This window comes from Pundamilia nyererei, unplaced genomic scaffold (genome assembly GCF_000239375.1).
Source record: "Pundamilia nyererei isolate P.nyererei 1_Seehausen unplaced genomic scaffold, PunNye1.0 scaffold00070, whole genome shotgun sequence".
Taxonomy (NCBI): Eukaryota; Metazoa; Chordata; class Actinopteri; order Cichliformes; family Cichlidae; genus Pundamilia; species Pundamilia nyererei.
In genome coordinates this window covers 1,789,648-1,815,944 of record NW_005187471.1, presented here as the reverse complement: position 1 = coordinate 1,815,944, position 26,297 = coordinate 1,789,648, and the positions used below count along the sequence as shown (strand labels likewise).

At 40.3% G+C, this 26,297-nt stretch overlaps 3 protein-coding genes across 3 annotated transcripts; all 3 read left to right on the top strand.

Annotated features, from left to right (window-relative positions):
• Nucleotides 1–1,374: 1,374 nt before the first annotated feature.
• Nucleotides 1,375–3,515, top strand: myct1b (myc target 1b). The gene is made up of 2 exons (XM_005736636.1): nucleotides 1,375–1,557; nucleotides 2,417–3,515. Exons 1-2 carry the CDS (start codon nucleotides 1,503–1,505, stop codon nucleotides 2,911–2,913), a joined length of 552 nt encoding a protein of 183 aa, XP_005736693.1. The 5' UTR covers nucleotides 1,375–1,502; the 3' UTR covers nucleotides 2,914–3,515.
• Nucleotides 3,516–3,932: 417 nt separating this feature from the next.
• tulp4b (TUB like protein 4b) lies at nucleotides 3,933–17,879 on the top strand. The gene is made up of 17 exons (XM_013911740.1): nucleotides 3,933–4,042; nucleotides 4,648–4,928; nucleotides 6,719–6,988; nucleotides 7,489–7,617; nucleotides 7,780–7,941; nucleotides 8,113–8,293; nucleotides 8,387–8,494; nucleotides 8,589–8,755; nucleotides 9,114–9,338; nucleotides 9,599–9,833; nucleotides 10,281–10,404; nucleotides 10,528–10,672; nucleotides 11,807–11,900; nucleotides 11,992–12,135; nucleotides 12,240–12,528; nucleotides 13,204–15,685; nucleotides 15,911–17,879. The coding sequence occupies exons 2-17, from the start codon at nucleotides 4,911–4,913 to the stop codon at nucleotides 16,025–16,027; spliced, it is 4,890 nt and encodes a 1,629-aa protein (XP_013767194.1). The 5' UTR covers nucleotides 3,933–4,042; nucleotides 4,648–4,910; the 3' UTR covers nucleotides 16,028–17,879.
• An 899-nt stretch (nucleotides 17,880–18,778) lies between these two features.
• On the top strand, nucleotides 18,779–25,552 carry LOC102199282 (MFS-type transporter SLC18B1-like). Its single transcript, XM_005736633.1, has 14 exons — nucleotides 18,779–18,968; nucleotides 19,167–19,327; nucleotides 20,163–20,258; nucleotides 20,362–20,435; nucleotides 21,452–21,599; nucleotides 21,772–21,928; nucleotides 22,046–22,182; nucleotides 22,276–22,377; nucleotides 22,457–22,548; nucleotides 23,861–23,956; nucleotides 24,077–24,151; nucleotides 24,234–24,327; nucleotides 24,398–24,447; nucleotides 24,576–25,552. The coding sequence occupies exons 1-14, from the start codon at nucleotides 18,800–18,802 to the stop codon at nucleotides 24,622–24,624; spliced, it is 1,500 nt and encodes a 499-aa protein (XP_005736690.1). The 5' UTR covers nucleotides 18,779–18,799; the 3' UTR covers nucleotides 24,625–25,552.
• The last annotated feature ends 745 nt before the right edge of the window (nucleotides 25,553–26,297 follow it).

Here is a 26,297-nt window from a genome sequence, read left to right as displayed (position 1 = left end):
CAGATGATTCCCGGGTATATAGCCCTTTAAATATAAATTACTTTTGATGGCAAAGTGATAACATTTTAAAATGTTTAGCAAATAGTGCATGGCATAAATGAAAGAAACACACTGTGGTGGTTTAATACAGTGCATGCACATCAATAAACAAGGCTATTAAAGATCATCTGTAATCTGTAATTAATTACTTTATTAATATTTAATGTGCTTTGCTTTATATGCTACTAGAGCTATTTTCAGGTTGCCAGATTGTTAAAAAAAATCCTCCTCCAGCGTGAACCTTTAGAGGGACCTCAGTAGACTGTTTAATCACTTCTGCTCTGCAAAAGGGCTGCTTATTAACATTTACAAGCTTAAAGCATGAGCATGTATTGGTTTACATGTATTACATTTAATTCATGATACAAACACACACAGAGCTCATTACTTAAACTTAGCAATCAAAGTAAAGAAATTAATTTGTGTTTATGTCTAAATTTTGCGGAACACCACCTTGAAGTTTTCCTAAACGTGGCATGCTTAGAGCAGACACCCACTACAGCCAAGAATCATTGTCACTACAAAGAAATAATCGACCAAACACACATTTGTGCTAAATTTAAATTTATCTTTATTCTCTAGAGACTTGCACGAACCATTGCTTGCCAAAGTTGTTTGTCCCCTAAAGGAAAGCAAGTCTGTACACTATCATACCTTAATATGTTTCAAATCCTATGTGCAAACCAAGTGCTCGAAATAAAACTCATTACAAGTACTCTGGCGCCACCTACTGGAATTTTCTGTGACATGACAGTCGTATAAACGAGCATCAGCTCATTTACCTAGAAACAACACGTTTTAACTAAATGAAATCTTGAAACGAAACCTTAGAAAACAAAACAGAGGAACACAAAAATACAAAGACGTGCTGAGCTCCAGAGAGCTGTGGTTCAGGCTGTGCTGTTGGCCTGAAAGCTCTTAGGGCAGGAATGAAGTGGGAACACAGCAACAATTGAAGGAAATCCCCACAGAGACTCAGAGCTTGATACCCTGCAGACTCTTAAGCGGATGGTTAGGTTTTCATTATCCAGAACCTTGTCAAGACACTTGAAAACTTTCTCAGGCATATGAGGAAAGACTATTTATTCTGACTTGCCTGAAAATCCATGAAAAACTTTCTATATGATACTGAATGATCTGAATAAAATTGTTACATAAGTAATAGATCTCTTAAACATGGCCTGCTTTTTAAATGTAAAAAAAAGTGTCAATAATGGCTCGTTAAAAAGTATTGATCGTAAGGAAATGATGTAAAAGGAAATGAGCTTGTTTCCCTGTGTTATGTCCCACACAGATAAGCAATGCATTTGCTAATTTTAAAGACAGAGAGGGAAGGAAGCATGACAGCAAAGTTTCCGCCACAGCAAACACTGTAGGGGGGGAAAAAGCAAAAAGTCTGTCTTGGAAAAAGCTCAGTGTTTCTCCGTCTGTGTGGAATCTAGAACTGGGCTCATAGTGGAATAATGGCACAAAATAAAACGGATCCCTCTTTGGAAATAGACAAATCATTCAATCTGGGTGAGTGTATCTGCATTTCTTTCCCAAAGCTGTAGCCTACACTGTGTAAAAGTACAAAGTTTTGTATTTTAAAATATAGATGTGATAGTTCTTCACTTGATTCAACACATACAGTCTCACAGTAAAAAACCTGCAATCCAAAATTAGATCACTAGAAAATACTAAAATGCACATTATTTTTGGATCAGTCAAACAAGTACTGAATGGTCTGGGGCCAAAATAGAGTCCTGCTGCTACTTCAGTACTATTCAAGTATCTTGGATGCAATTCTTTACTGCAGACAGAGTCAGAACAGCAAGTATACAGCACTTAAAATACCCCCTTTGAGTTTCTTATATTTTCTTCTATAGTAGAAGAACATGTTTTTATCTGTGATAGGCTTTGTTTGCCATAGCTGTCTTGATGTCTTACATAACATATGAATTGCTTTCTATGCGGCTGTCCAATTTTAGTACGTGATTTTAAAAGTTTCCATTGTTTCTGGACAAGAATGACGATGGAAATGTTGAGTAAATCTTTTATACATTTGACATAAATGAAATGGTCTGTTTGCACTTCATCACACTGACACTACACAGTCTAAAAAACCCACACACCAGGTATGATGTAAGGTTTTATGTAACATTGTAGCCCAGTATAGCGTTTTCCAGAAACAATAAATCAATACACCGGAGGAATATTTCAAAACAAGATCTTAGCTGTTCCTCTCCTGAAACTACCATTTGAATATATAATTTACCCATTATGAGAACAACACAATCCATCCTATCTCCCTCTAAACTAAATATTTCCAGCCATTTTTTTTTTTATCCCTCTGCAGTCCCTTTTCTGAGACTTTGCATGATTTCTCTGTTTCCAGGCGATATGATTCTAGCCTTCTGTTTATCTGTGCTTGTGGGCCTGCTGCTGGGTGCTTTGATCTACGTTCTGCTGACCTGGGCATCCAGGCGCCGGGCTACAGCCAGGATCACCAGGCACTCCAAAAAGAAATCTGGCGCTTCACAAACAAACGATGCCACAAGCAGCCAGCTGGGCCTGTACCGAAGCACTTTTTTGAGCGTCTACAGACAGCCCTCTCTCGAGCCAGTTGGCCCCCTGGGGAGTAAGCCAGGTGCAGAGACATCCACGTTTCGCCCACTGCCCAAGAAGAGCAGGCCTGCCCTAGATATGGGAGATGACACCCAGGTGTCTGAGGATGCAGCGCCTTCAAACTCATCTGATTCAGCATCGCTTGTGTCAAACAAGAGGCATTCCTTCTGGCTGGGCAACAATGGGCTTAAAGGTTTTCTACCCTCGCAGACGCCCCCTCCTGCATATGACACTGTTATCCATGCCTTTGAAGAGACTTGCACCTGAAAAAGTCCACATAAATACAACAAGAACTGAAGCAGTTCGGTGGATAACAATAGACTTTCTGGCTTTACGTTGTTTTTAAAGGGACAGCTGTCTGTGCACGATTCACTTTGACGCAGTGTGAAGGGGTTAGAGACATGAAGTGTTAGCTCAGCTTTTGTTTAAAGACACGAATAAGTGTTGCAGTTTCCATAATTGATACATTTGCACATTATTTTCCCTGTAATTCACTTTTTTCATAAAATATCAGCAAATGACAAAATAATAATGGCCATCCTATTTTGTCTTCTCTAAATGTTACATATCCATTTGTGATGACCTATAAACGGACACAAGAGGCACATTTGCACACCGAGGAAGATTGGGGGAGCTGTTTTCGCTTTAGCTTGGAAGTGGTTCACTGATTAGTTAATTATCAAAAACAGTCAGTGGGTGATTTTCTTTAAACTCGTTAATTGTAACATGACCTCTCATAACCTGTAAACTACCAATTGTGTTTGCTTTCTTTTTGTTGTTGTTGTTTTGGTTTTTTTAAAGGGTCTGAGAGCAGATTCTGCCCCTGATTGTGTGTCCATGAGAGCCAATAAAGAACAAAAATAATTATTTTTAAATGTCTGAATCTGTTGTTATAGAATTCACACGCATGTGAATTTAATGAAATTCGTGTCTCTTGTTTGTGATGCTGATCATGAGGCAGAAAGGTGGGACAGTGGGTTACCAGCGCACGCATAACATCAAGGTGTTGTGTCAAGAATGTCACCTCAACTTACGTCGCAAAGATCGGGTGCGCCTTGTGGGGTTGCCATCATGAAGGATACACGCTTTTGAAGTGCAGTGTTGAATCTAATGTTTATTATATGCTAACAGCCCGTGGACGAGCCTCAATATCATAAGATACCTAAATGTACTGCACACAGCCACCTCCAGCGCTTGTTAAGACGATTATCATGGGTGTTGACGCTTTTATTTTGTACTAACTTGAAAACATTGGTCTATTTTACGTGCTACCTGCCTCATGGCAACCCGCGTTAAAGCCACAACCCCAAAGTGCGCCAGCGGAAAAGTGCCTGGCAACACTACCGCACTGTGCGCCGACTACATCTGGATTAGTACGTGATTACAGCGGTGTCAGGTACGTACAACATATAGGATATATTTTTCTCCCCACAGTCGCTTTTATAAATGAATACATTCATTTACCACCGCAGTTTGTTTTTGTCTCGTAAGCGCTCAATCATTTAGACTACTGCATGCGGTGAGACGCCTTTGAATGGGAAAATCATTTGATGTAATGTGTCATGTAGTGGGAGACCTTTATAAAGGAAAGGATGGGTAATTTATTTCGACTGTAATCGGGTGCTAAAGTCTCAAACCTGAGTTTGAGTCATAAGATGCAATTATATTATTGTTAGCTACACTATGATATGTTTTGGGTCTGCTTCGTGTAAAATATTGGGCATTTTAGTTCTTATGCTTGCCTGGCTGCTGCTGCTGCTGCTGCTGTGGTGGAAAGGAACAGACAGTATCAGTACCCATGGAGACTGCGAGTGCCTTGGTCTCCAATGCAGTGTTGCTGTTGCATAGAGACTGAGAAACACTGTGAATTTCAAGGTTGATGCTCTGAATGACAAGGATACTATTTAAAGCAAAAACCACCTCTCTCTCTCTCTTTCTCTCTCTGATTACCTTACTTGTTGAATAACAAAATTCCGCTTTTTTTCATCTTCACTGCAACAGGATTGCACAACTCTCTGGAGCCACATCAGGAAGACATGGGATGGGCTACTGGCACAGAAGCCTCAAGTCATTTAATGGCAAACTCTGGAGCGTAGAGCTGCTTGATTTGGGTGAATGTAGAGCTGGACACCATTTGGCTGTATGATGCATTTTACTTCCCCGTAGATTTTATTGTAAGTATCAAGAGCAGAGCAGCCACTACCCTCCAGTGCACCATCTGAATGGAAATATGGACACCTTCAATGGAGGAATTTTGACTCAACATGTCCAGGAACTATGAGGTATTTTTTATATTTATGTGCTGCCAGACTAACTTGAATGTCATTTTTCACTTTAATTAGCCATATTATAAAATGCTATTACCTATTATGTAGTGTGCTAGACGATACCACGTAGGATCTAAACCGTTCATAAACAGATCTTGATTTTAAATTGCAGAAGAGACACCCAAAAACTAAAAGCAAACCAGACTAGATTTGTTTCTGTCGTACTTGTAAAATATTGTGTTCAGTGAAATTAGTATTATAGAATAGCATTGACCTAAAAGAGTTAAAATAGCATTTTAAAGGTCCTCCAGGGCTAATGTGGGAAATCTTTACGATATCTATGTGAGTGAGCTCTTTCAGACATTTTCATGTAAATCCAAATGAGTAGGAAGGTTGCAAAATGAATGCGCCCAAAAATGAAATGTGTCTAACCTACGTTGTGGAGACAGGATTTAAAAATACACTGTGGTTTGCATATTTGTGCCCTAAATTGCAATTCACATGTCTAGTCCTCCTCTCATTTTCAGTTTGTGAATATGAAGATAAAACACAGACTGTCGTGATGATGTAATCTAGAGACAAATCCTGGAGCCACTCCACGGACAGTGAATACTAGAATAACAGCTAGAACACTATGAGCAGCAGACATCGTGATTTTACTGGTGTCAGAGCACATTTGGTGATTCACTTGTGTACTTGTGTAAAGTCTGTTCACAAATGAAAATCATTAGGATGGAATTTATCAAAGAACCTGTAAATCATGTAAGTGCCTGGTTTCACTCGCCAGTCTGGTACCTGCACATAAGCTCAGGAAGATGATGCCCACTGATATCCATGAATTCGTTAATTGGGTGTTTTTTCAGGGGTTTTCTCTTAACATGCAAATTTACGCCTCTGGGAGGCAACATTTTAAAGCTGAACCAACTCTCTGCTCATAACTTGATAACATAGGTGACTCATCTTGATGATCTCTGTGTAAAAGGAACATACACAAAGCTGTGTTTTTATTTTTATACAGAAAAGTCTCACCATATTTGTGATTATATCACTAGCCCAGGGGTGGGCAATCTCAGTCCACAAGGGCCGGTGTCCCTGCAGGTTTTAGATGTGTCCTCGAACCAACACAGCTGATTTAAATGGCTAAATTGGCCCCTCAACATGTCCTGAAGTTCCCCAGAGGCCTGGTAACGAACTAATCATGTGATTCAGGTGAGATCTAAAACCTGCAGGGACAGCAGCCCTCGTGGAGTGAGATTGCCCACCCCTGCACTAGCCCCTTGTTTATCTTTCTATATATTGAAAATCCGGTTCTTCTCTCTTTACATTAAAGACTTCTTTCCAAAATCACCCTTAAAGCTGATGTTGAAAGTTCAATCTTTGTAGCTGCTTTGATTAAACTCCACCCTAAAAAGGCCTTTGAATGAACTGCCAAGGTCCAGAAGTGCTCAGAAAAGAAGGAAATTTGTACCGGGCAAACAGCAACTGCCCATTAAGATTGTATGATATGACTGGAAGCATCAGGAAAGCTTGGATCTTGTATTGAGATTGTTCTGTCATCTTGTGTTTCAAAGGTCAATAAGCTTTTAATCTAAACTATTTCATATTTTACATTAGTAACCACAGCCGAGCTTCCTGTTGACCATGACAGTGTTCATACCAGAATGCCCTGAGCTTCACTGAAAAGGCAGTTTTAAGTAAATGCAGAGTCACACACTGACATAAACTGAAAACGTTCATTATCTAGCTTTATTACAATTGAAAGCATGGTGTTATTTGAAACTCTCTTTCTTTGTTTCGCTTGCCAGCCTGGTCAATCAGTAGGGATGTTGGCCGCCGTGGAACATGGTCCCATCCTCTGCAGCGACTCCAACATCCTCTGCCTCTCGTGGAAAGGCCGGGTCCCCAAGAGTGAGAAGGACAAGCCAGTGTGCCGGAGACGGTACTATGAGGAGGGTTGGCTCGCCACAGGGAATGGGAGAGGAGTCGTTGGGGTGACGTTTACATCGAGTCACTGCAGGAGGGATAGAAGTACACCTCAGAGAATCAATTTTAACCTGCGAGGACACAACAGCGAGGTGGGATTTTCTCTTTTGTTGCAATGAGTTGAATGTATAAATAAGAATTTGACCTCTGCTCTTTCATTTTACACAACTAAAACAATGATCTTATTACTGATCCAGCCCACTCGTAAAGGAACTTTTGCAACAGCAGAGTAAAATCAAGAAATTACTGTTTGAATAAATAAATTAAAACAAAACAATCCTGCATATTACAGAACTAAATTGGGTTAAATACACACTATATTTACAGAGACTATGCATTAGCATACTTTGGAAAATGATTCATCTCGCTGAAATGCTAATTTTTATTACATTTAAATAAATTAAAATGCTATATGAACAGAGTGCATTTTCATTATTGTGTGCCATTAATATTTAAACACATTTACTGCTGTTGAAATTATTATTTTTTTCCTCTTTGTAAGTTGATTTTTCTTTAAACTACTTTAGCTTTTATATCGATGAATGTTCCTCTGCTAGTGAAAAAAAGCTGATGGTGTTTGGGGTATTTGCAGGTTGTCTTGGTGCGCTGGAATGAACCCTTCCAGAAGCTGGCAACTTGCGATATGGAAGGAGGCATATTTGTGTGGATTCAGTATGAAGGAAGATGGTCTGTGGAGTTAGTGAATGACAGAGGAGCCCAGGTAGACAGGAATTTTTTTTGCAAATATGAGCTAAAATTGCTTTGTTTTCCATCTTTATGGTATTTAACATGCTTGTACTCCAACTGATGCAACAGAAAGGCTCTATCGTCTTGGCGCTGACCTCTTGTGTAATTACACTAATGATACAAATCTTTAAATTAGGTGAGTGACTTCACTTGGTCCCATGATGGCACTCAAGCCCTCATTGCATACAGAGATGGGTTTGTGTTAGTCGGCTCGGTCAGCGGTCAAAGACACTGGTCCTCTGAGATTAATCTGGAGAGCCAGATCACCTGTGGCATCTGGACCCCTGACGATCAGCAGGTACCTATGTTTGGCTGAATTTGTACTACATAAAAGATAATTACAATTACGTATAATTCAAAAATGTAAAGGTGTTGTGGAATAATGTCATAATCTTGAAGTGAGTGAGTGAAATGGGTTTGTTTGTTTATCTAATCAACTATTAAAGTTTAATGTGCAATGTTCCCTCAGGTGTTGTTTGGAACAGCAGATGGTCAGGTAATTGTGATGGACTGTCACGGAAGGATGCTTGCCCATGTTCTGTTACACGAGTCTGATGGGATTGTGAGCATGTCTTGGAATTGCCCTGATTTCCTAGTCGAGGACAGCACGGAGAGCGACACAGACTCCGATGACAATATTCTGCCTTTAGGTACTAAACCGGTTTGCCCTTCGGCTCATGTAACTTAGTTAAAAGTGTTGCCTGAGGAAGACTCACATGTGTACTTTTCTTTCTTCCTCCAAGTGCGGCGAGTTAAGCCTCTGTTGACTGTCACCTTCTTATCAGGAGATATCAGTTTGATGAATAACTATGATGACCTCTCTCCTAGTATAATTCGCTCAGGGCTTAAAGGTATGAACTCTGAACATAAGTATGTTAATTTGCAACTTTAGTGATATATACTGTTAATCATGTGAAGTAAATACCCTTTTTCTTTACACCAAAGACGTCGAGGCCCAGTGGTGCTCCCAGGGAGACCTCCTGGCTGTGGCTGGCATGGAGAGACATGGGCTCCCTTCTGACTCAGCTTGTGCATCCATCATGAGGAATGCCCTTGTTAAGTTTTATAATGTCCAAGGTGAACACATCTACACTTTGGAGACACCGGCGCAGGTTAGTCCTTCATAAATTAAGGGATAGATGTCTTGCTTAAAAAAATTATAATAATGAACATAAACCTTGTGTCATATTTCATGAAATCCACACAAGTGAGGACCAATTAGTAGAAATTGTCTTTCAATTGTTAAACATTTTCAGACATTCTTGAAGGCAAACTACAACAAAGATTAGGATTGACACTTTGCCAGATACAAGGGTGTAGATTGTTTGTTTTGTAATCTGACCTAAAGGGTGTTAACCTTTGTTCCAGCTCTAAGTCAACAATAGGAAGTAGCATAAAACAGAAACTAGCGAACCTGCTCTGCTATTGACGCCTGCAGGAAGTTTCTTATTCTCAGTGGTTCTTTTTCAGAGGCCCATCACCACCATTTGTTGGGGTCACAGAGATTCCCGTCTGTTCCTCGCATGTGGACCAGCTCTCTATGTGGTCCGTGTGGAGCACAGGGTGGCCAGCCTCCAACTTTTATGCCAGCAAGGCATTGCCAGCGCCCTGCGAGAGGAGAAAGATGTCGGGAAACTAAACATGCCCTCGCTTCTCTGCTCTTATGTCACCACTGCTTTTATCCCCACCATCAAGGTATTAAAGTTTAATGTGCAATCCTGCATCAGGTCTTTTTTGGTACAGCAGATGGTCAGGTGTTAGTGATGCTTTTCACCACTGCTTTTCATATACACCGTTGCGGTGCAATGATCCCTGTTTCATTAGTGTGCAGTGACTGTCAGAGATAGGTTTCTTACCAACTTTATTGCACAGCGAGTAAAGGAAAATTGCTGACAGGGGCATGTTTTCATTTGAGTGTCCAGCAGTCTTACAGCTCCTTCCTTTCTTTGTTCTAGCCCCCAATTCCTGACCCCAACAACATCCGCGACTTTGTCAGCTATCCCACAGCAGGGAACGAAAGGCTCCACTGCACCATGAAGCGAGCTGAGGACAGTCCTGAAGCAGGCGGACCCTGCTACACGCTGTACCTAGAATATTTAGGAGGACTGGTGCCTATTCTCAAAGGAAGGCGCATCAGTAAACTTCGGCCCGAGTTTGTTATTATGGATCCAAAAACTGATGGCAAGGCAGGTGGGTTTAGACCTGAAAGAAAGCACTTCACCTAAATCTTTTAAAAGTCGCTATTCATTTTGTCTTTAGCTGCAGTGAAAACTCTGCACAGTTTGGAATGGTCATGAACCAAAGTAACCACAAAATGCATTAGGGGTGGAACAGAAAATAGACCTGCCCAGGGTCATTCTGTATGCACCTTGTTTTTGTGCATATTTGTGCTGTGCGCTCATCATTCACCTTGAGGAAGAACAAGTACAGAGTGTGGTGATGAGTGTTGTTTTCTGATGCAACATGGTCTGGGGCCTGATACAGGAATAGAGTATATCGTGACCTGGCTGCACTCGTGTTACATTTAATGTTATTCATGCAGAGCTTGCCCACTAATGGCATGTTAGTGGGTGTATTGTAGATATTTTGTTCAAGCTCAACTTTATTTCTTATTTTTCTTTGCTGTGCTTCTTTCAGAGGAAGTTTGCGTCAATCCCATGATCTCATACACCGACAGCTGTAACTGCTCTGACTCCAGTGACATTGAGCTGAGCGATGAGTGGGTCGGGAAGAAGTCACCAAAGTTATCTCGCGGAAACAGGTCACCAAAACACGTCTGAAGTTATATAAATGTTTTTTATTTTTCTGCACATTTTCTCCAGCAATGTTTTTTCATCATTCCAAGTGATTTTATGAGGTGTAAAAATGTGTCTTTGTTTCAAAGGTTGAACATGGAATCAAGAAAATCTCCCAAACTTTCACGTGCCAATCAAGAAGGTCAGCGATCACCACGCCTACCAACAAAGAAGCCTCCCGTTCGGTCACCCAGCCTGACACGGCGTGAGTTTTCTATGGATGGAATTACGGAGGTAATGACCTGCCAAGTATATGTACTGCCAAGTATTACAGCTCATGCTCATTAGCTAGTAATACTGTAGTACCTGCATTATCATCACTGTGTAATTCACAGAAACTTATGTTACAATATGTTTTCTTTGTTACTGGGCTGCCATATTTCTTTAAGATCCTTTAATGATTGGCAAACTCACAGTTACTGCCATAGTGGAAATACTGACTTTGAATTTAAGCTTTAAAAAAAAGAAAAATATTTGTTTATCTAGGGCAGCATAGGCCAGTTATCCCTGTTGCCTTACAGCACAAATCCATCATCTGGCCATGGCCTTTCTGTGTTTGCATGCTCTGGGCTCTTTCCAGGTACTCTGGCTTCCTTCTGAAGTCCAAAGACATGCATTTAGCGGGGTTAGATTAATTGGTGATTCTGGTGAATGTGAGCACAAATGGTTGTGTGTCTCTCTGTGTTAGCCCTGAAACAGATTGGTGACCTGTCCAGGGTGTACCCTCTCGCCCTGTGGCAGCTTGGATAGCCTCCAGCCCCCTGAACTATCAATACATCCATCCATGGGTAGAAGAAAAGCATTTAGTTTAGGCAGCCAACTGCTATGATGAAGTTCAGCACTCAAACGGATGATGGCCACTGTGTAACAAATGATTTGACTGTAGAATATATGCTCACCTGTCAGAGGTAAAGAAAAATACAGACTGTGATTTATTGTTAGGTCCACATTAATCTTGTCTCTACTTCAGCAACATTTAAAGTAAGGTACACAAATTTAAGTTTCTGCTGATGTGCCAAGTGAGCAGATGTGTGCAGCCTTTAAGGACTCTGCTCTGCTGTAGTTAACTCTGTGAAGCTGCAGATAATTAACTGCTTTAGCTTCTATTTAAGTTTTTTAAACCCAGATTACACTCTTTACTTGATTATCTCTTACATGTAGGTGTGCATTTGCTCCATGATCAGGCAGCAGGGCAGGGGAAAATCAGGAGGGAAAACTAGCGAAGGGGCACTGTCATCAGTTTAATTATTTATCATGGACTATAACAGTCAATAGTGTGCTGGAAGTAGGTTCACATGTGCTTAGCAGCAAAGCTTTCACACTTATTATTCACTTTTCCCCCCTTATCTTCAATTTTCTGCCTCACAGCACAATTACCTTGCACAAGTGACATCTAATATTTGGGGGACAAAATTCAAAATTGTGGGACTTGCTTCGTTCCTCCCCACGAATCTTGGCGCAGGTAAAAAACAAAAGCAGCGCATATACATGACTTTACTCAAAAGTTACTTTCTTTTTCCTTCTCGAGTCAACTCTATTTTCTTCTTTTTCAGTCATCTATAAGACCAGTTTGCTTCATTTGCAACCGAGACAGATGACAATCTACCTTCCAGAAGTGCGAAAGATTTCTCATGACTTTATGAGTCTGCCGGTGTTCAACCCCAATGTGTTCAGCGAGGATGAGGATGACTTACCAGGTAAAAAGGAAATCCAAAAAGATGCAAATAAATTAGTTTGCATGCCCATCAGTTTATTATCATCCTAAGTCGCTTATACTCTTCTTCTCTGTCTTCTTATATAGTGATGGGGCCGTCTGGAGTGGCTGGAGACAATCCTCCATGTACAGTCAACATTCCCATTGCTCCCATCCACAGCCCAGCTCAAGCCATGTCCCCAACTCAGAGTATTGGTCTGGTTCAGTCTCTTTTGGCCAATCAGAATATTCAGCTTGATGTTCTGACCAACCCGACCGCCACTGCTGCAGCTGCAGCTGCAGCAGCAGCAGCCTCTGTCCCTGTCACTGATCATGGTCAGGATGCTGTTGCGTCACCATATCCCGTGCCAACTAGATACACCAGCCCTGGTCAGATGATCTTCAACGGGTTGGAGATGGGTCCTCTTCTCCCTGGCACTTTACCTCCCCCACCTCCACCTCACCATCTCCCACCACAGCCTCATTCACAGCGTTCTCATTCACAGCAGCCTCGCCAGCAGCCATCTAAACAGTCACAACAAATACAGACACAGCAGCAGCAGAAAATGCACCATCATCAACAGCAGCAAGGGCAACTGCAGCAACAGCAACACCATCACCCGTCCCAATCACAGCAGCAGCTGCAGCAACAGCAGCAGCTGCAGCAGCTGCAGCAGCAGCAACACCAGCAGCTACAGCAGCTGCACCACCAGCAGGGGCAACAGCAGCAACAGCAACACCATCACCCATCCCAGTCACAGCAGCTGCAGCAGCAGCAGCATCAGCAACTACAGCAGCTGCACCACCAGCAGACGCTACATCAACAACAGCAACATCAGCAACACCAAGTTCAGCAACATCAACAAATGCAACAAGCGCAACAGCAAGTGACGAACCAACAGCTTCAGCAACAGCAGATCCAACAGCAGCAGCAGCAGATGCAGATGCAGCACGAGCAAATGCAGCAGCAGCAGCAGCAGATGCAACAGCAGCAGCAGCAAATCCGTCAACAGATCCAAGAGATGAGGCAGCAGCAGCAGCAGCTCCAGCAGCAGCATCAGCAGATCCAGCAGCAGCATCAACAAATGCAGAGGCAGCATCAACAAATGCAGCAGCAACTGAAGATCCAAATGTCGTTGCCCCCTCCTCCATCTGGCTATCCAACCATTTCCTTGCAACAGATTCATCTTCTTCCCCAGATGCCACCTCCCACCACTGAGCCAGGGCTCGACAGGGGAGACCATGGACACACTCTGAAGCCAAGTCTGCCACGTACATTACCTCCCTCCTTTAACGATACAGATGGGTCTGTAGAGATTCAGATGAGGAAAATAAATCCCCCTCCTCCGTACCCTGGGACTGTAGTGTCTGCAGCAGCAGCTTCAGCTGCTGCTCCTCCTCAAACTCTCATCACAAACTGTGACAGCCCAAGTATCCTGGCACCGGACCCCTGCCTGAAAAAGGATGAATTTTTGCTTCATCCTGTCACCTTACAGTACCCAACACCTCTTGGGTATGAAAGGATCACGACCTTTGACAGCAGTGGCAATGTGGAGGAGGTGTGTCGGCCACGAAGGCGCCTCATTCGCAACCAGAATGCATACGCTGTGCACAGCATTGGGGGCTCAGCTACCCTCAAAGTCACTTCCTCAGAGAATAAAAAAATTCAGCTTCCATACAGTTCAGCAACATTAAGTCGTCTTTCTGTCCCTCGATACACAATACCAAGTGGAGACCCCCCTCCTTACCCTGATCCAGCCAATCAGGTAACAGCTACACTTCCTCCTCCCCAGAGAATTGATAGCAGCCTCATTCATGCCACTCTACGTCGTGAACGAAGGGATGTGGGCCTCAAAGTGCCACAGATGATGGACAGCTCAAGGACACTACCGACTAAAGCTAAAATGAACAGTGCATTAGCCCTTTCCTACCAGCAGAGGGTGCCCACTGCCTTATACACATGCACACAGTGCAGTAGTAACAGCAGCAGCACCAGTGTTAGTGTCAGTGGAGGTGGAACTACCAGTAGTGGTATTGCAGGTGGAACGGTGGTGAGGCAGGACTTCCCATCAGGGAAAGGTGCGCATCACAGTACCATTATAGTGCACTCCAAAAATGCCTCTCCAATGGCATCTCAGTCATCTTACAGTCTACTGGGTGGCGTTGACAACAGTCGGGACAGAACAGTGTATGTTAACTCTGCATTTACTGAGGACGAGACTTTAAATCAGCAGTGTCACCTTGAAAAATCAGTACGTCAGCTGACTCTTGGTGATGTCAGTTTGACAGTAAAACGCCCTCCGCCTTACCAGTGGGACACCTCCGCCACAGAAGATTTCTGGCTCACCCCGGATCAAACAATGTTAGCTCCCCCACCTCATAAACCGCCTCCCCTTATTATCAGTCAAGCTCAGCACCTTGATGTGACTCGGCTTCCCTTTGTCCTCACAACTAAACCTCCAACCAGTCCGAGCACAAGCACTCTTACTTTTCCATCAGGTTACCAGATATCCCTGTCACCCTTTCCTCCAGGGGTGGGTCACAGTGGACCCCCACTTCAGACTTTGCAAAACCCTGCGCAACAGTGTTCTCCAAATGAAGTGGTCGCTCCTGTCCCTTTTGCTCAGCAGGACCCCAATTTGGTCTTGCCACCGGGCTACCCCCCAAATCTGGCCAACTTGGCCTGCTGTCCTCTCCCTCCTCTGTACCCAGGAGCAAGCTCATGTGCCGGACTCCAACTGCACCCGGTCAGCCTCCACCCTTGGAACCCTTACCCCTGCCCACCGCCCATGCAAGATCCTCCCGCGCCTCCACTCCCAACCAAAACTCACCAGATTTTGGAGAAGCCAATACTGTCCCCGCCTCCTCCTACTGCACCACCTCCCCCACCTCCTCTTCCCCCTCCTCCCCCACCTACCGAGTTGCCACCATCCAAAAGTGCCACAGAAGATCTCGCAGAATCTGCCAATAACTTTCCAGAGCCATCATCCTTAAATGAAAGCCCTGTCCCACAAGAGTCAGAGCGCTTCAACAAGAAGAGCCGCAAAAGGCTTGACAGCCGGGCAGAGGAGGCCAACATGCCCACTGTGTCTGAGGGCAAATCCAGAAAGGAAGGGCGTGCGCTGTCTGATTTCAACACTCTCATTGCGAGCCCGAGGCTTGGTAGCAGAGAGAAAAAGAAGCCAAAGGGGCAGAGAGAACAACTTAATAAAACAAAGAAAATGAACAGGACCACGAATGAGTTTCAGGATAGCTCAGAGAGTGAGCCAGAGCTCTTCATTAGCGGTGACGAGCTAATGAACCAGAACCAGAGTAGTAAGAAGAGCTGGAAGAACAAGCGCAGCATGCGTATGGCAAGTGAGCTGGAGGAGATAAAGTGTCGCAAGGCAAATGAAAGGGAGGACCGTAGTTTAGGCAGCCAAGGGTTTGTGTACGTTATGGCCAACAAACAGCCACTGTGGAATGAGGCCACCCAGGTGTACCAGCTTGACTTTGGAGGTCGAGTCACCCAGGAGTCAGCAAAGAATTTTCAGATCGAACTGGATGGTAGACAGGTAATGATAAGCAACATTAGTGAATTTAAAAATGATTTGTCTTTTCATCTCACAGGGGTTTCTATTTTTCTATTTTTGCTTCAGCCCTGAAAGCAAAAACACCAAACACGTGTGACATCATCTTGTACATCTTTGGGCTTTAGCTTTAAAAAAGCAGCTTCACGATGCTTATGTTTTGGTTACTGCTTTCTTTCTGAAATATCTTCTTCTTCTACAATTTTTTAGGTGATGCAGTTTGGGCGGATAGATGGAAATGCTTATATCTTGGATTTCCAGTATCCTTTCTCAGCCGTGCAAGCATTTGCTGTCGCCTTGGCAAATGTGACTCAGAGGCTGAAGTGAAAAGGTCATTTGGTGTTGCTGTGCACTAACTCAACAGAGCTGAGTGGTCTTAGCTTCCAACGTGTGGGGCTACGATGGAGAAAATGTCCTGTTTTACTTAGAAGAGATTAATATATGTACAAGCTAGTCTTGCACATGGAGGCAATTTACAATCAGTGTGTTTAGGGCAAAGTCACTCCAGGTTGGTGTTGATGAAAGAGATTTAAGTGAATCCATAATTTCTAGTTCATATATTAAATGTAGTCATGTAGTCAAAGTATTATAATTATTATGATATGGTATATATTAGATTAAAGAAAACAAACCTAACTAACTTATGTTGCAGTGACTTTTAAAAGCAGTCTGGAGGTTTAGTGCCATCTGTAGTATCAAACACATTATCTCGCTATCGAACTGCAAATTAATAACCTTGTCGTGTTTATAAAGAAATAAGCACAGCAAATATATAAGTCTGAAGTGGCATTCAAAATTTATATACACGTTCACTAAGCCATACCGTGTGTTATATAAAGGCTGCACTATTTTAAATCCGTATTAAGAAATAAGTAGATATATTATACAGTTTTATTATATCACACTTATAGGTATTTAATTACATTTATTTATAATCTCATTTGGAATTTTTTTCAGTTGAATGTCTTCAACATTATGTTCAATTTGCTGAACATGCAATAGAGGGATATATAAATTTGGTAGCTGCAACATGAAAAGTTGAGTACAGTTTGCCATAGTTTATATATTTTCTCTTCATGCTACTTCCATGAAGTGCTGCAATGAACATAGTTAATCGTATTATTTTGGCCTCTGTACATTCAACCCATTCAACACCTGACGGTGTGTTCATTTTTCCACTTGTAAATTGAAACACATTTCGATTGAAGAAACATTATTCTCTATTTCCTTGTTGATTTCAGAATCAACTATTGTGGATACAGTTGTCAGTAATCGTGTACAGTAAGTCTATGGGTGCCATATCCAGCCAAAGGCATTTGGCTGAAAGGATGCCTGCTAGAAAATTAGCAGAAAATGATGTCATGTAGATCTCATGTCACCCAGAATAAATCTACACAGTAACGATTAAGATCTTTTCAATCAAATTCACTTGGTTGGCTCTGTTTTGTTTCCACTGGGTGTTTATGATGCTACTTGAATTCTGCATTTGAATGTGAAGTACAGTAGTTTGCCTATTTTGGAAACCAGTGCTGCTTTAGATAGAGCTTGTGTGCAATAATGCTACCTACACAGAACTTAATGTCGTACCTGCAAAAGAAAATGTAATGCTGCTTGCGCTGTGTATTTAGTGACCTAACATTATTATGTGCTTAGAAAAATATGTGTGTATGTTGCTAATTTGAATAATTTTGTATTTCACCTTTGCTTTAACATTGCACCTTGAGTTGTTTTGGTTTTTTTTATTTTTGTTGATGTTACAGAAAAAAGAATGAGAGCATAAACATGCAGAGCTATTAACTACAACATACTCATAAGTTGCTAGAGATGACCCGTTAGTGGGAGTCAGATTCATGTAGATTTGGTGCTATTGTATAAAGAAAAAAATGTGATCATATCTGGAAATCTGTCACTTGTTTTTAGAAGTTTATTTTAACTGGAAAGTATTTTGCAAAAAGTTACAGAACATTTGGTGCAGATGTTTTCATTTCAGCTTTTTTTATTCAGTGCAGCTTCAGAGATTTTAGCAACAGTGCGTGTCAGTTATTATCAGCAATACTGCCTAATAACCGAATGGTTTGCTGCCTGATTGTTTTTCTCTTATTTTGTGATGAAAAGAAAAATATGACTGTAGGTTTTCTGGGGACCTATAAGCTGGCCAAAATGGAATAAAAATCTATGGTTCCAAAATGTTTTTTGTTGTTTTTATTTTATTTCTTTTTCATATTAGATCTTTTACTAACTAATGCAATGGAAGTGATTGCAAAAGACCCCTCTTCACTTTCCATTAAATGTGAGAGAAATATTAATGCAATTGTAGATATAAAACATTTAAATTTGTTTATTTACTTTTACATTTACATTACATTTCGCAGAGAATCACTAATTAATCTAAAACGCATGTTTTTGGACTGAGGGAAAAACCTGGACTGAGGGAGAAAGACATAGAGCATATGGAAACTCCACACAGAAGGGTTCCCAGCTAGTGGCTTCAAACCCAGGATCTTCTTGCTGAGAGGCCAAGGAGTAACCTCCATGTTGTGCTTTGATAAGCTCCATCAAATTAAGTAAAAAAGGGATCTAGCCTAAAACAAAAACACAACTTACCTTTAAAATACATTATAGTTGTGGTTATAGTCATTGTTGTAGGCAATAGCATTAAGCTAAAGTTTACATTAAAAAAGTACGCATATTTATGCTTTAAAGGGGTCTTTAAAAATGTTAAAAGGTACAAGCAATTTGCTGTCAGATTCATCAGTATTAGCATCAGAGATCAACTGTAGTCGGAGATTTTAGCATAAACCTAAGTGATGCTTAACATAAAGGTTTGTTTGTATATATTTAAACTACATTTATAGATTTTTTTTTTTCATTTTTTGTTAAAACTTTGTTTGGCCATCATAAAAAAACATTCATTGAGTTTCTACCAGAGCCCTCGATTGGTACTTAGTATTACTAGTACTTTAATTGTGCGACGACTATTACAATTCGAGTTTCCAATAAAATAGCAGTTTAATATTTCAAACTGTGGAGGGCAGTAATGGGATGGGACTAAGTTATTACTAAGAAGAAGAAGAAGTCTGGAAGTGCTCCGGGTAGACCATGCACATGACTGTAGTCTCTTGTAGCGGAGGAGGCTGTCAGAGGCACTTACTTCGCAGCTGGTGCTGTCAGGATTTACCCTATGCTTTTTCACTTGTTCTGTCATCGTCTGCATTTCTCAGCCGCTGGATGTTAAAAATGGACCAGAATCCCGATCTTCCGACGACAGGTTTGTGACCTTTGTACGCTGTGTAAAAAAATTAATCAATAAAATAAAACTGTTGGCAGTCACTCAGCTCAATATAGCTGACTTCTCTTGACTTTATTCCCTTACCACTGCGATAATTTTAACCACGAACTTTATGTTCTTTCAACTCAGCGTGGCCTAATCGCATTATTCATGTTTCTCCTCCCGTTTTCTCTTCAGAGATGTCAGATAACAACACAGATAACAACACCACAGCTGAATCAACAGATCCTCCTCAGAGGTTCACAAGGAAAGAGATTCTCACCTTAATATCAATGGCGTCTGTCAACTTTGGCTCTATGATTTGCTACTCAATATTGGGCCCATTTTTTCCCACCGAGGTAAGCTCAAGGAAGCCAGCATCATAGGGTACAAATCACATGTTACAGCACAAGAGGTTAAAGGTTCAAGATATTAAAAGTTTTAAAACTTAGCTTATGAATGCAGCTTTTGACTGGAGAAATAAAACATGTTCTCTCATACATGCAAGTCATATATCTGCAAACAAATCTTTTCTTGCAGTAGGAAACGTATTTGTGCTCCCTTGTAGTTGTACAGTTCACAGATTATGCTATTGTTTACCTTAAGAACTCAGTAATGTCTTCTGAAGGGAATGAATGAGTAGTCATGCGCTACCAACAGACATCCTCCCTGAAGGCCAGTGAAGACTGGCTCTTTTGTAATCATCCGTTCAACTTAAGGTTTGTCAGGAGCTAGAAATGCAAATGTCTGAAAAGAGTGGCACAACAAGCTGGCTAGTTAAAAAGACATTTGTCACCTTAACATCGTAATGCCTACTTTATCATATTTGATACATGTGCGGGGGGACATTTGATACATCATCAGTGTGATTTCTTTTCTTTTCCTCCTCAAAAAATCTAAAATAAATTACACAATACAGTTTTAAGCAATAAATTAAATGCATTAAATAAATAAAAATACCAGATGTAGAAAATGTAATAAAAATTTAAACTCAAATATGTTACGTATTTAATTTGTCAGGAGGTTCAATAAACGCTCGATTGTTAAAAAAAAAAGTTGAACTTCATGTCAGGGTTATTCATATATTTATAGTTTATACGTTATTTTTGAGATTCACTTTTCATTATCCTTGTTGTTTTTGTTGCTGTTATGTAAATCCCCTAATTTTATCTGTTGTCCTGTTTTGATATTTAGGCAGTGAAGAAAGGAGCCAGTCAGACTGTAGTTGGTCTCATATTTGGGTGTTATGCTGTCTCCAATCTAATTGGTTCATTGGTACTGGGAAAATATGTAAGTATAGTGTTTGATTTCATGCCATATGCATGGCAATTTGGAGCACAGGTGTAATCAGAGAGTCTGTAACAGTGCAACTGACCCATTCTTTGTGTATCAGATTGTCCAGATTGGTGCAAAGTTCATGCTTATTGCAGGACTTTTTGTATCATCGTGCTGCACTATTATATTTGGGTAAGTGATCTGTGTTTCGTATTATGATAATATTATGCTAAAAATAATAACTATGATAAAGATGAAGCTGGAAAAAACATTTTCTCGTTATTATTTCTCACAGATGTTTATTAATGTAACAAACAATATTTTTTGTGCTGAATGAACAGAATGAAAACACATTAGCCATAATGTTTAGTACAGAGTTGTGTATTTAGTGTTATCCCCATATACATGTTGGGCTGCTGTAAATATTCATCACTGTAACAAGTTTTTATTAATCCACAGGAGAAAATAGATCCAAACTTGTGTAGGCAAATTTTCTAAAAACTACTGTGCCACGCCGCTTAAGAAGGAGTCCAGGAATTCACCGATAATTAAAGTACACAGTTATAATCCAGTATAGCAGCTCTCAAGCAGGCAGATTGTGGACCCAAATCTAAGACTCAGGAAGCAAGGCATAACAAACTAGGACAAACTGTGACAATATAACAAAGTTCAAGGGGAAAGATAATGACATAAGATAGCAAGGGGAGAAGTAACAGGTGGAAAGAGAGATTTAATCACCAATCACCAACAATAATCATCAAAATAAAACAAGGAAAGAGATACAACTGAATCGGGAGAAAATAAAAACAAATACAGAAATAAGATCAGAGGAACGGAATCAAAAGTGGATTAACTAAATTAACCTAAAGAACTGAAGCTAAGAACCGAGGGCATATAATAACAATATAGGGAACATCAGGAAATAAATAGGACATGTAAAAACAAAGAAATAACAATGTGACTAGAAAGCTAGAATACAGTAAAAATAGCAAGAATACAGAACCCTAATCCAAATATAGCCCAAAATACAAAATGAGAAAAACTGTAAAGTGAAAAACTAAAAACTACGAGTTTAAGACCCAGAGACCATGGCACAATCACCTTTGTTTCAGATCACACACAGTTCCTCTGAGCTTATTTATTTCATCTGCATTTCCTTTCATCTTTCTATTCTGTTTGACACTTGCTGGCGCTTGTTTCCTTTGCAGATTTCTTGATCGGGCTCCTGCAGGACCTATATTCATCAGTCTGTGCTTTATTGTGAGGTCGCTTGACGCTGTCGGCTTTGGAGCTGCTATGACATCTGCTTTCGCCATGACTGCAAAAATATTCCCAAACAATGTGGCAACTGTTCTGGTGAGGGTGGACAAACTTGTCAGACTGGCATGCTGTTTAGACATTAGAATCACGAGAAAACAGAACGACCGTTATAGGTTTAAGTTGTTATGTATCTCCAGAAAACAACTGGCTCTTGGCTATGGTGTAAGAAATTCCCACAGCATAGTAATCTGGGTCACTACTGTTTTAGGGTAGTTTGGAGATTTTCACAGGACTCGGCCTTATCCTGGGACCACCACTGGGAGGGTGGCTCTACCAGTCTTTTGGTTACGAAGTCCCTTTTTTAAGTCTTGGATGCTTGCTGTTGATTATGGTTCCTTTCAACATTTACGTCCTGCCATCCATTGGTATGTAAAACATAAGATTTGGGTGTATTATTTGTCCATTTGAAAATTGCCATTTTGTGTTTTTTCATTTTTCTCACATTATAACTGAGCTGTAATTTTGTGCTTCCCTCCTCTCAGAGGCAGTCCCATCGAAGGATTCATTCTTTCGACTACTCACCCACGTGAAAACAATCCTGGTTTGCTACGTGGTATTCACTCTCAGTGCAGGTCTGGGCTTTTTGGATGCCACTTTGTCACTGTTTGCTATTAATAGGGTAATGATATCCTTTATAATCAAATTAGCTTACGTTTGGTAGAATTTTATGTGGATTGCATGAACAACTTTTTTTCCTATCCATCATCCTTAGTTCGGTCTCTCAAATGGCTACGTGGGACTAATAATGCTTGGTTTATCTTTACCATATTGTCTGGCATCACCGCTGATTGGGTATTTCACAGATAAATATCCTGTATGTATCCAAGCAATCAAAATGATAAAATATAAATGAATATGTTGATTTTGAAATTAAATTTGATCTTGTGCACCAGGCCACTAGGATGGCGGTCTTGGTGACAGGTGGAATCGCTGCTACAATTGGCTTCTGTCTTCTTGGTCCCGCCCCTTTTCTTCACATCCAGAGGTTAGTGTGGGATTCAGGTAAAACTAACACTTCTATATTTAAAAATGATGGACATTTTAAGAAAGATGTGTATCCCATTCTGAGCCAAGAGTCATATCAGAGGAGAGATTGGAGTAGATTTTCCCAATCTCATTTTTACAGTAATGTAAACAGTCGCACCTGCCAGGAAACAGTCCCACTCTGAATAAAAATGTGATCTTACCATTTGAAGGTGTTTTAAACCTGCACTCTTTGTAATGGCCAGCAATAATATGTGGTTAAATATCCTCAACCAGACACTTTTGGTTGCCATCAACATGCTTCTGGGATCATTTTAGTTGCATTCTTGACCAGTTTATAGCGTTGAACTGGTTGGTTTCCTGGTATGGATCTGGCTTTCAGTTGTAGTCAACAAATGTTCAATAGGGTTGAGCTTAGGGCTTTAAAAAAGCTTAATGTTAGCTTCTTTATCTATTCCAAAACCAGTTTAGCATCATTGTCCTGCTGGAACACACAATTGTGTCCAAGTTTCAACGATACAGCTGTTGATTTGAATTAATGAATGAATTTGGAGGCACACTTATTAAAATAGCATATGTACATAATTGGCTCTGTGTAAATGAGGAAAAAACCTAAATAAATCCAAACGTGTGCACCCAATTTATATTTTTTCAAAGTCATAAATATATATCTATACTATATATATCTATAGATATAAATATCTATACTGTACCATCATTCTGCCCTGGAAAAAGATAGTTAAAAGCCCTAAATTGCCATGACATTCATGCCCTTCAGTGTGGTTAAACGTCAAATCCCAATGTAAATCTTTACTTTGCAGTCATATGTTCATAAGACTTCATAGTATCTTACACCATTTCTTCTTTTTTTCTTCTGCTTTTGGCTGCTTCTTTTAGGGTTCACCACAGCAAATCGTCTGCTTCCATTTCAGCCTATCCGTAACATCTTCCTCTGTCACACCAGTCCTCCTGCAGTACACCCATGAACCTCTTCAGTGGTTTTCTTCCTTTCCTCCTGCCTGGCAGCTTTATTTTTAACATCCTTTGTCCAGTTTATCCACTATTCCTTTCACTATTTCTGTCACAAATCACCCCTGAAACTCATCTCCACCCACTCCCTCCTGACTGCATTCTTTTCTTCGCCTCTCTTGTGCACTGTGTTCCTTTCGATGATTAAGCCCAGATATTTAAACTTTATACCACTACTAGGGAGGTATTCAGTGGGACATATTGACAGCTTATACACTATTTCATCTCTTTGCCTTAAAAAGTCTAACTTCTGTATCTTTTTCTGTATTTCTGTTTTGATTTAGTCACCTGTGGTTGCTGGTCGTCATGCTTGGTCTAATTGGGTTTTCTCTGGGTATGAGTGCAATCCCCACGTTCCCTGAGATCATCACATGTGCATAGTGAGTTGCTTCACATAATGCTCAACATTCATGAGCTGTATATTGTTTTGGGGTTTTTCTTCTTTTCTTAAATACGGATGGATGAAACAAATGTTCTGCAAATTTTGTTTTTCCTCATAGTGAAATAGGATTTGAAGAGGGGCTAAGTACACTTGGAATGGTGTCTGGGTTATTTGGTGCAGTGTGGTGCACTGGGTGAGTCCTTAATATATTTGTTTCCCGGCATTTTTCTTTTTAGCGCCTTGATGTTGGTTCTAATTTTGTGCTCGTTTTTAAGGATGTTTTATGGCCCCATTGTGGGAGGAATTATTGTTCAACATCTCAGCTTTGAATGGGCTGCTACAGTTCAAGGAGCGTTGGCATTTTTGGGTGTAAGTATCAGTGACTGCAGCGTTTAGATATTTTATGTCAATACAATGTTAATGATCACTCTGTCCTCAGGCATTTCTCATCTTCATGTACTCTGTCTGTCAACGGACAAAACGAGAAAGGTAGGCCTAAACTTTAAGTTAACATAATAATATTTGTCATTTCAACCACATAGAAAACTTTTTTTAACCTTTGTGCTGTCTGCAGCAACAAAAACGTGGTAACTCTTTTTTTAACGTTTAAATTTAAGGGTCCAAGAAAACAGCCAACAAGCAGATGAAAGAACCCCTCTCCTATGATCCTGTGCTCCAGCTCCAAGTTAAACATCTTATCAGCCATTTTTTGTTATCAGGCTGATATTGTATTAATGTTGTGAGTCCTTTGGTTATTTATATGTGGTTCTAGGGCATGCGTTGTAGTAGGAACTACCAAACAGGTATTTTAAGTACTTTTGCAGGTATTTATAACTCTATAGCCTGCTTCTTATCAATGCAGTAACACTGTGTAATGTAAAATGGAGTGGGTCCAAAAATAATTTGGGGAGCAACACGGATATTAAAAATGAAACCAGAAGTTCACTACACGAACCCAGCTTGATTGTGATCTAAGTTAGAGCCCTGTGCAGGTAGGAATCCACAGACACAGACTCCTGCCAAAGTATTTAAAACTGCCTGATAATAGTTTCTTCAACATTGCCACGATGACTCACACACAATGACACCAGCCACTTGGTTAGTAAGAGTGAGTTTTATAAACAGTGGTTTAATTGTAAAGCGGTGCAAGTGTACTGATTTAAGGTGGTGCATCTGAATGTAAGTGTTTCATATGGGTGTGTGAGTATGACTTTATTTACTATACTAAAACAGTGCAATTTACCTAATAATCACAAACTATTGCCGACCACAATTGTGCCTTTTGTAGAGATATTCATAGGATTTCTACATCAACATAATATCAACCAATATCAACATCTGATTACCTCATTCATAGAAATGTGAAGAAAACCATGTGATATAAGGATATCTTTGCTCATAATGAACCTTTCATACTGTACTAATTCTTCAAACAGGGAATTTATTGCAGATTTCACTGCAGTTAGAAATGTTGAATGTTTTGCCTTCTTTTCTGCCTGCATTATAGATTTATTTAACACTGATATTGAGATTTTTTTTCACTCACTGACAATTTAAGGGACTGCAAAGACTGATTATGAATAAAAAATGGAAATAAAACTATAAATTAATTGTTTTTGTTTTTGTTTTTGTTGTAGAGAAATGAATATATATATAAATTCTAGCTCTCTTACAGGGTAATCAAGTAGAATTACAATATGACATAAGTTTTCTTACATGGATAAGTTATTTAAAAAAAACAAAATTACAAAAAATATGCTCATCAACTTTACATAATTACAATAATTTTGTTTTTCCCAATTCAGCTTTTTAACTTTTCAGTACTAAAAATATATCACAGTAATAATAATAATATCACAGCAGCACCACGGTGAATGGTCAATTCATCAGAGACATAAAGAGAAACAACCTATGAATGGAACAGAAAGGTAGGACAGTTGAATTAGTGTGAAATAAGGCTGCGGCTGAGCTTTAAATTACACTGGATGCTTACTACTTGCTGAACAGGGGCAGAATCTGTTTCCACGTGGATCCCTGAAGAGTCAAGAAGAGTCTGACAAGGAAAAAAGGACATTATTTAATTCTAGTAGCAGCAATTTTAGAGGGCAGACACCACTGCAATCCTTGCGTATCTTAGCAACATTAAAATTAATTGGAAACATTACAAAATCTTGCCGTCTGTAGCCTAAAAAACGAAGCACCTTTTAGAAGATAACCGACAGGACTGAACCCACCTAAAAGTATAAGAAAAAACATCAAGAATTGACACTGCAGTAATATTTTATTACAATTGCCAGGAGTCCATCTGTGTTTCTGTTCATAGCATACATGCTGCACAG

What these genes read in the sequence shown, in the direction of transcription:
- myct1b (XM_005736636.1), top strand. Translation starts at nt 1,503, where the DNA reads ATGGCACAAAATAAAACGGATCCCTCTTTGGAAATAGACAAATCATTC. An exon ending in AGACAAATCATTCAATCTGG is followed by an intron (nt 1,558 to 2,416) that starts GTGAGTGTATCT and finishes CTCTGTTTCCAG; the next exon opens with GCGATATGATTCTAGCCTTC.
- tulp4b (XM_013911740.1), top strand. An exon ending in GGACCCCTGACGATCAGCAG is followed by an intron (nt 7,942 to 8,112) that starts GTACCTATGTTT and finishes ATGTTCCCTCAG; the next exon opens with GTGTTGTTTGGAACAGCAGA. An exon ending in AAAAACTGATGGCAAGGCAG is followed by an intron (nt 9,834 to 10,280) that starts GTGGGTTTAGAC and finishes TGCTTCTTTCAG; the next exon opens with AGGAAGTTTGCGTCAATCCC.
- LOC102199282 (XM_005736633.1), top strand. Translation starts at nt 18,800, where the DNA reads ATGCACATGACTGTAGTCTCTTGTAGCGGAGGAGGCTGTCAGAGGCAC. An exon ending in CATTGGTACTGGGAAAATAT is followed by an intron (nt 20,259 to 20,361) that starts GTAAGTATAGTG and finishes TTTGTGTATCAG; the next exon opens with ATTGTCCAGATTGGTGCAAA. An exon ending in GGTGCAGTGTGGTGCACTGG is followed by an intron (nt 24,152 to 24,233) that starts GTGAGTCCTTAA and finishes CTCGTTTTTAAG; the next exon opens with GATGTTTTATGGCCCCATTG.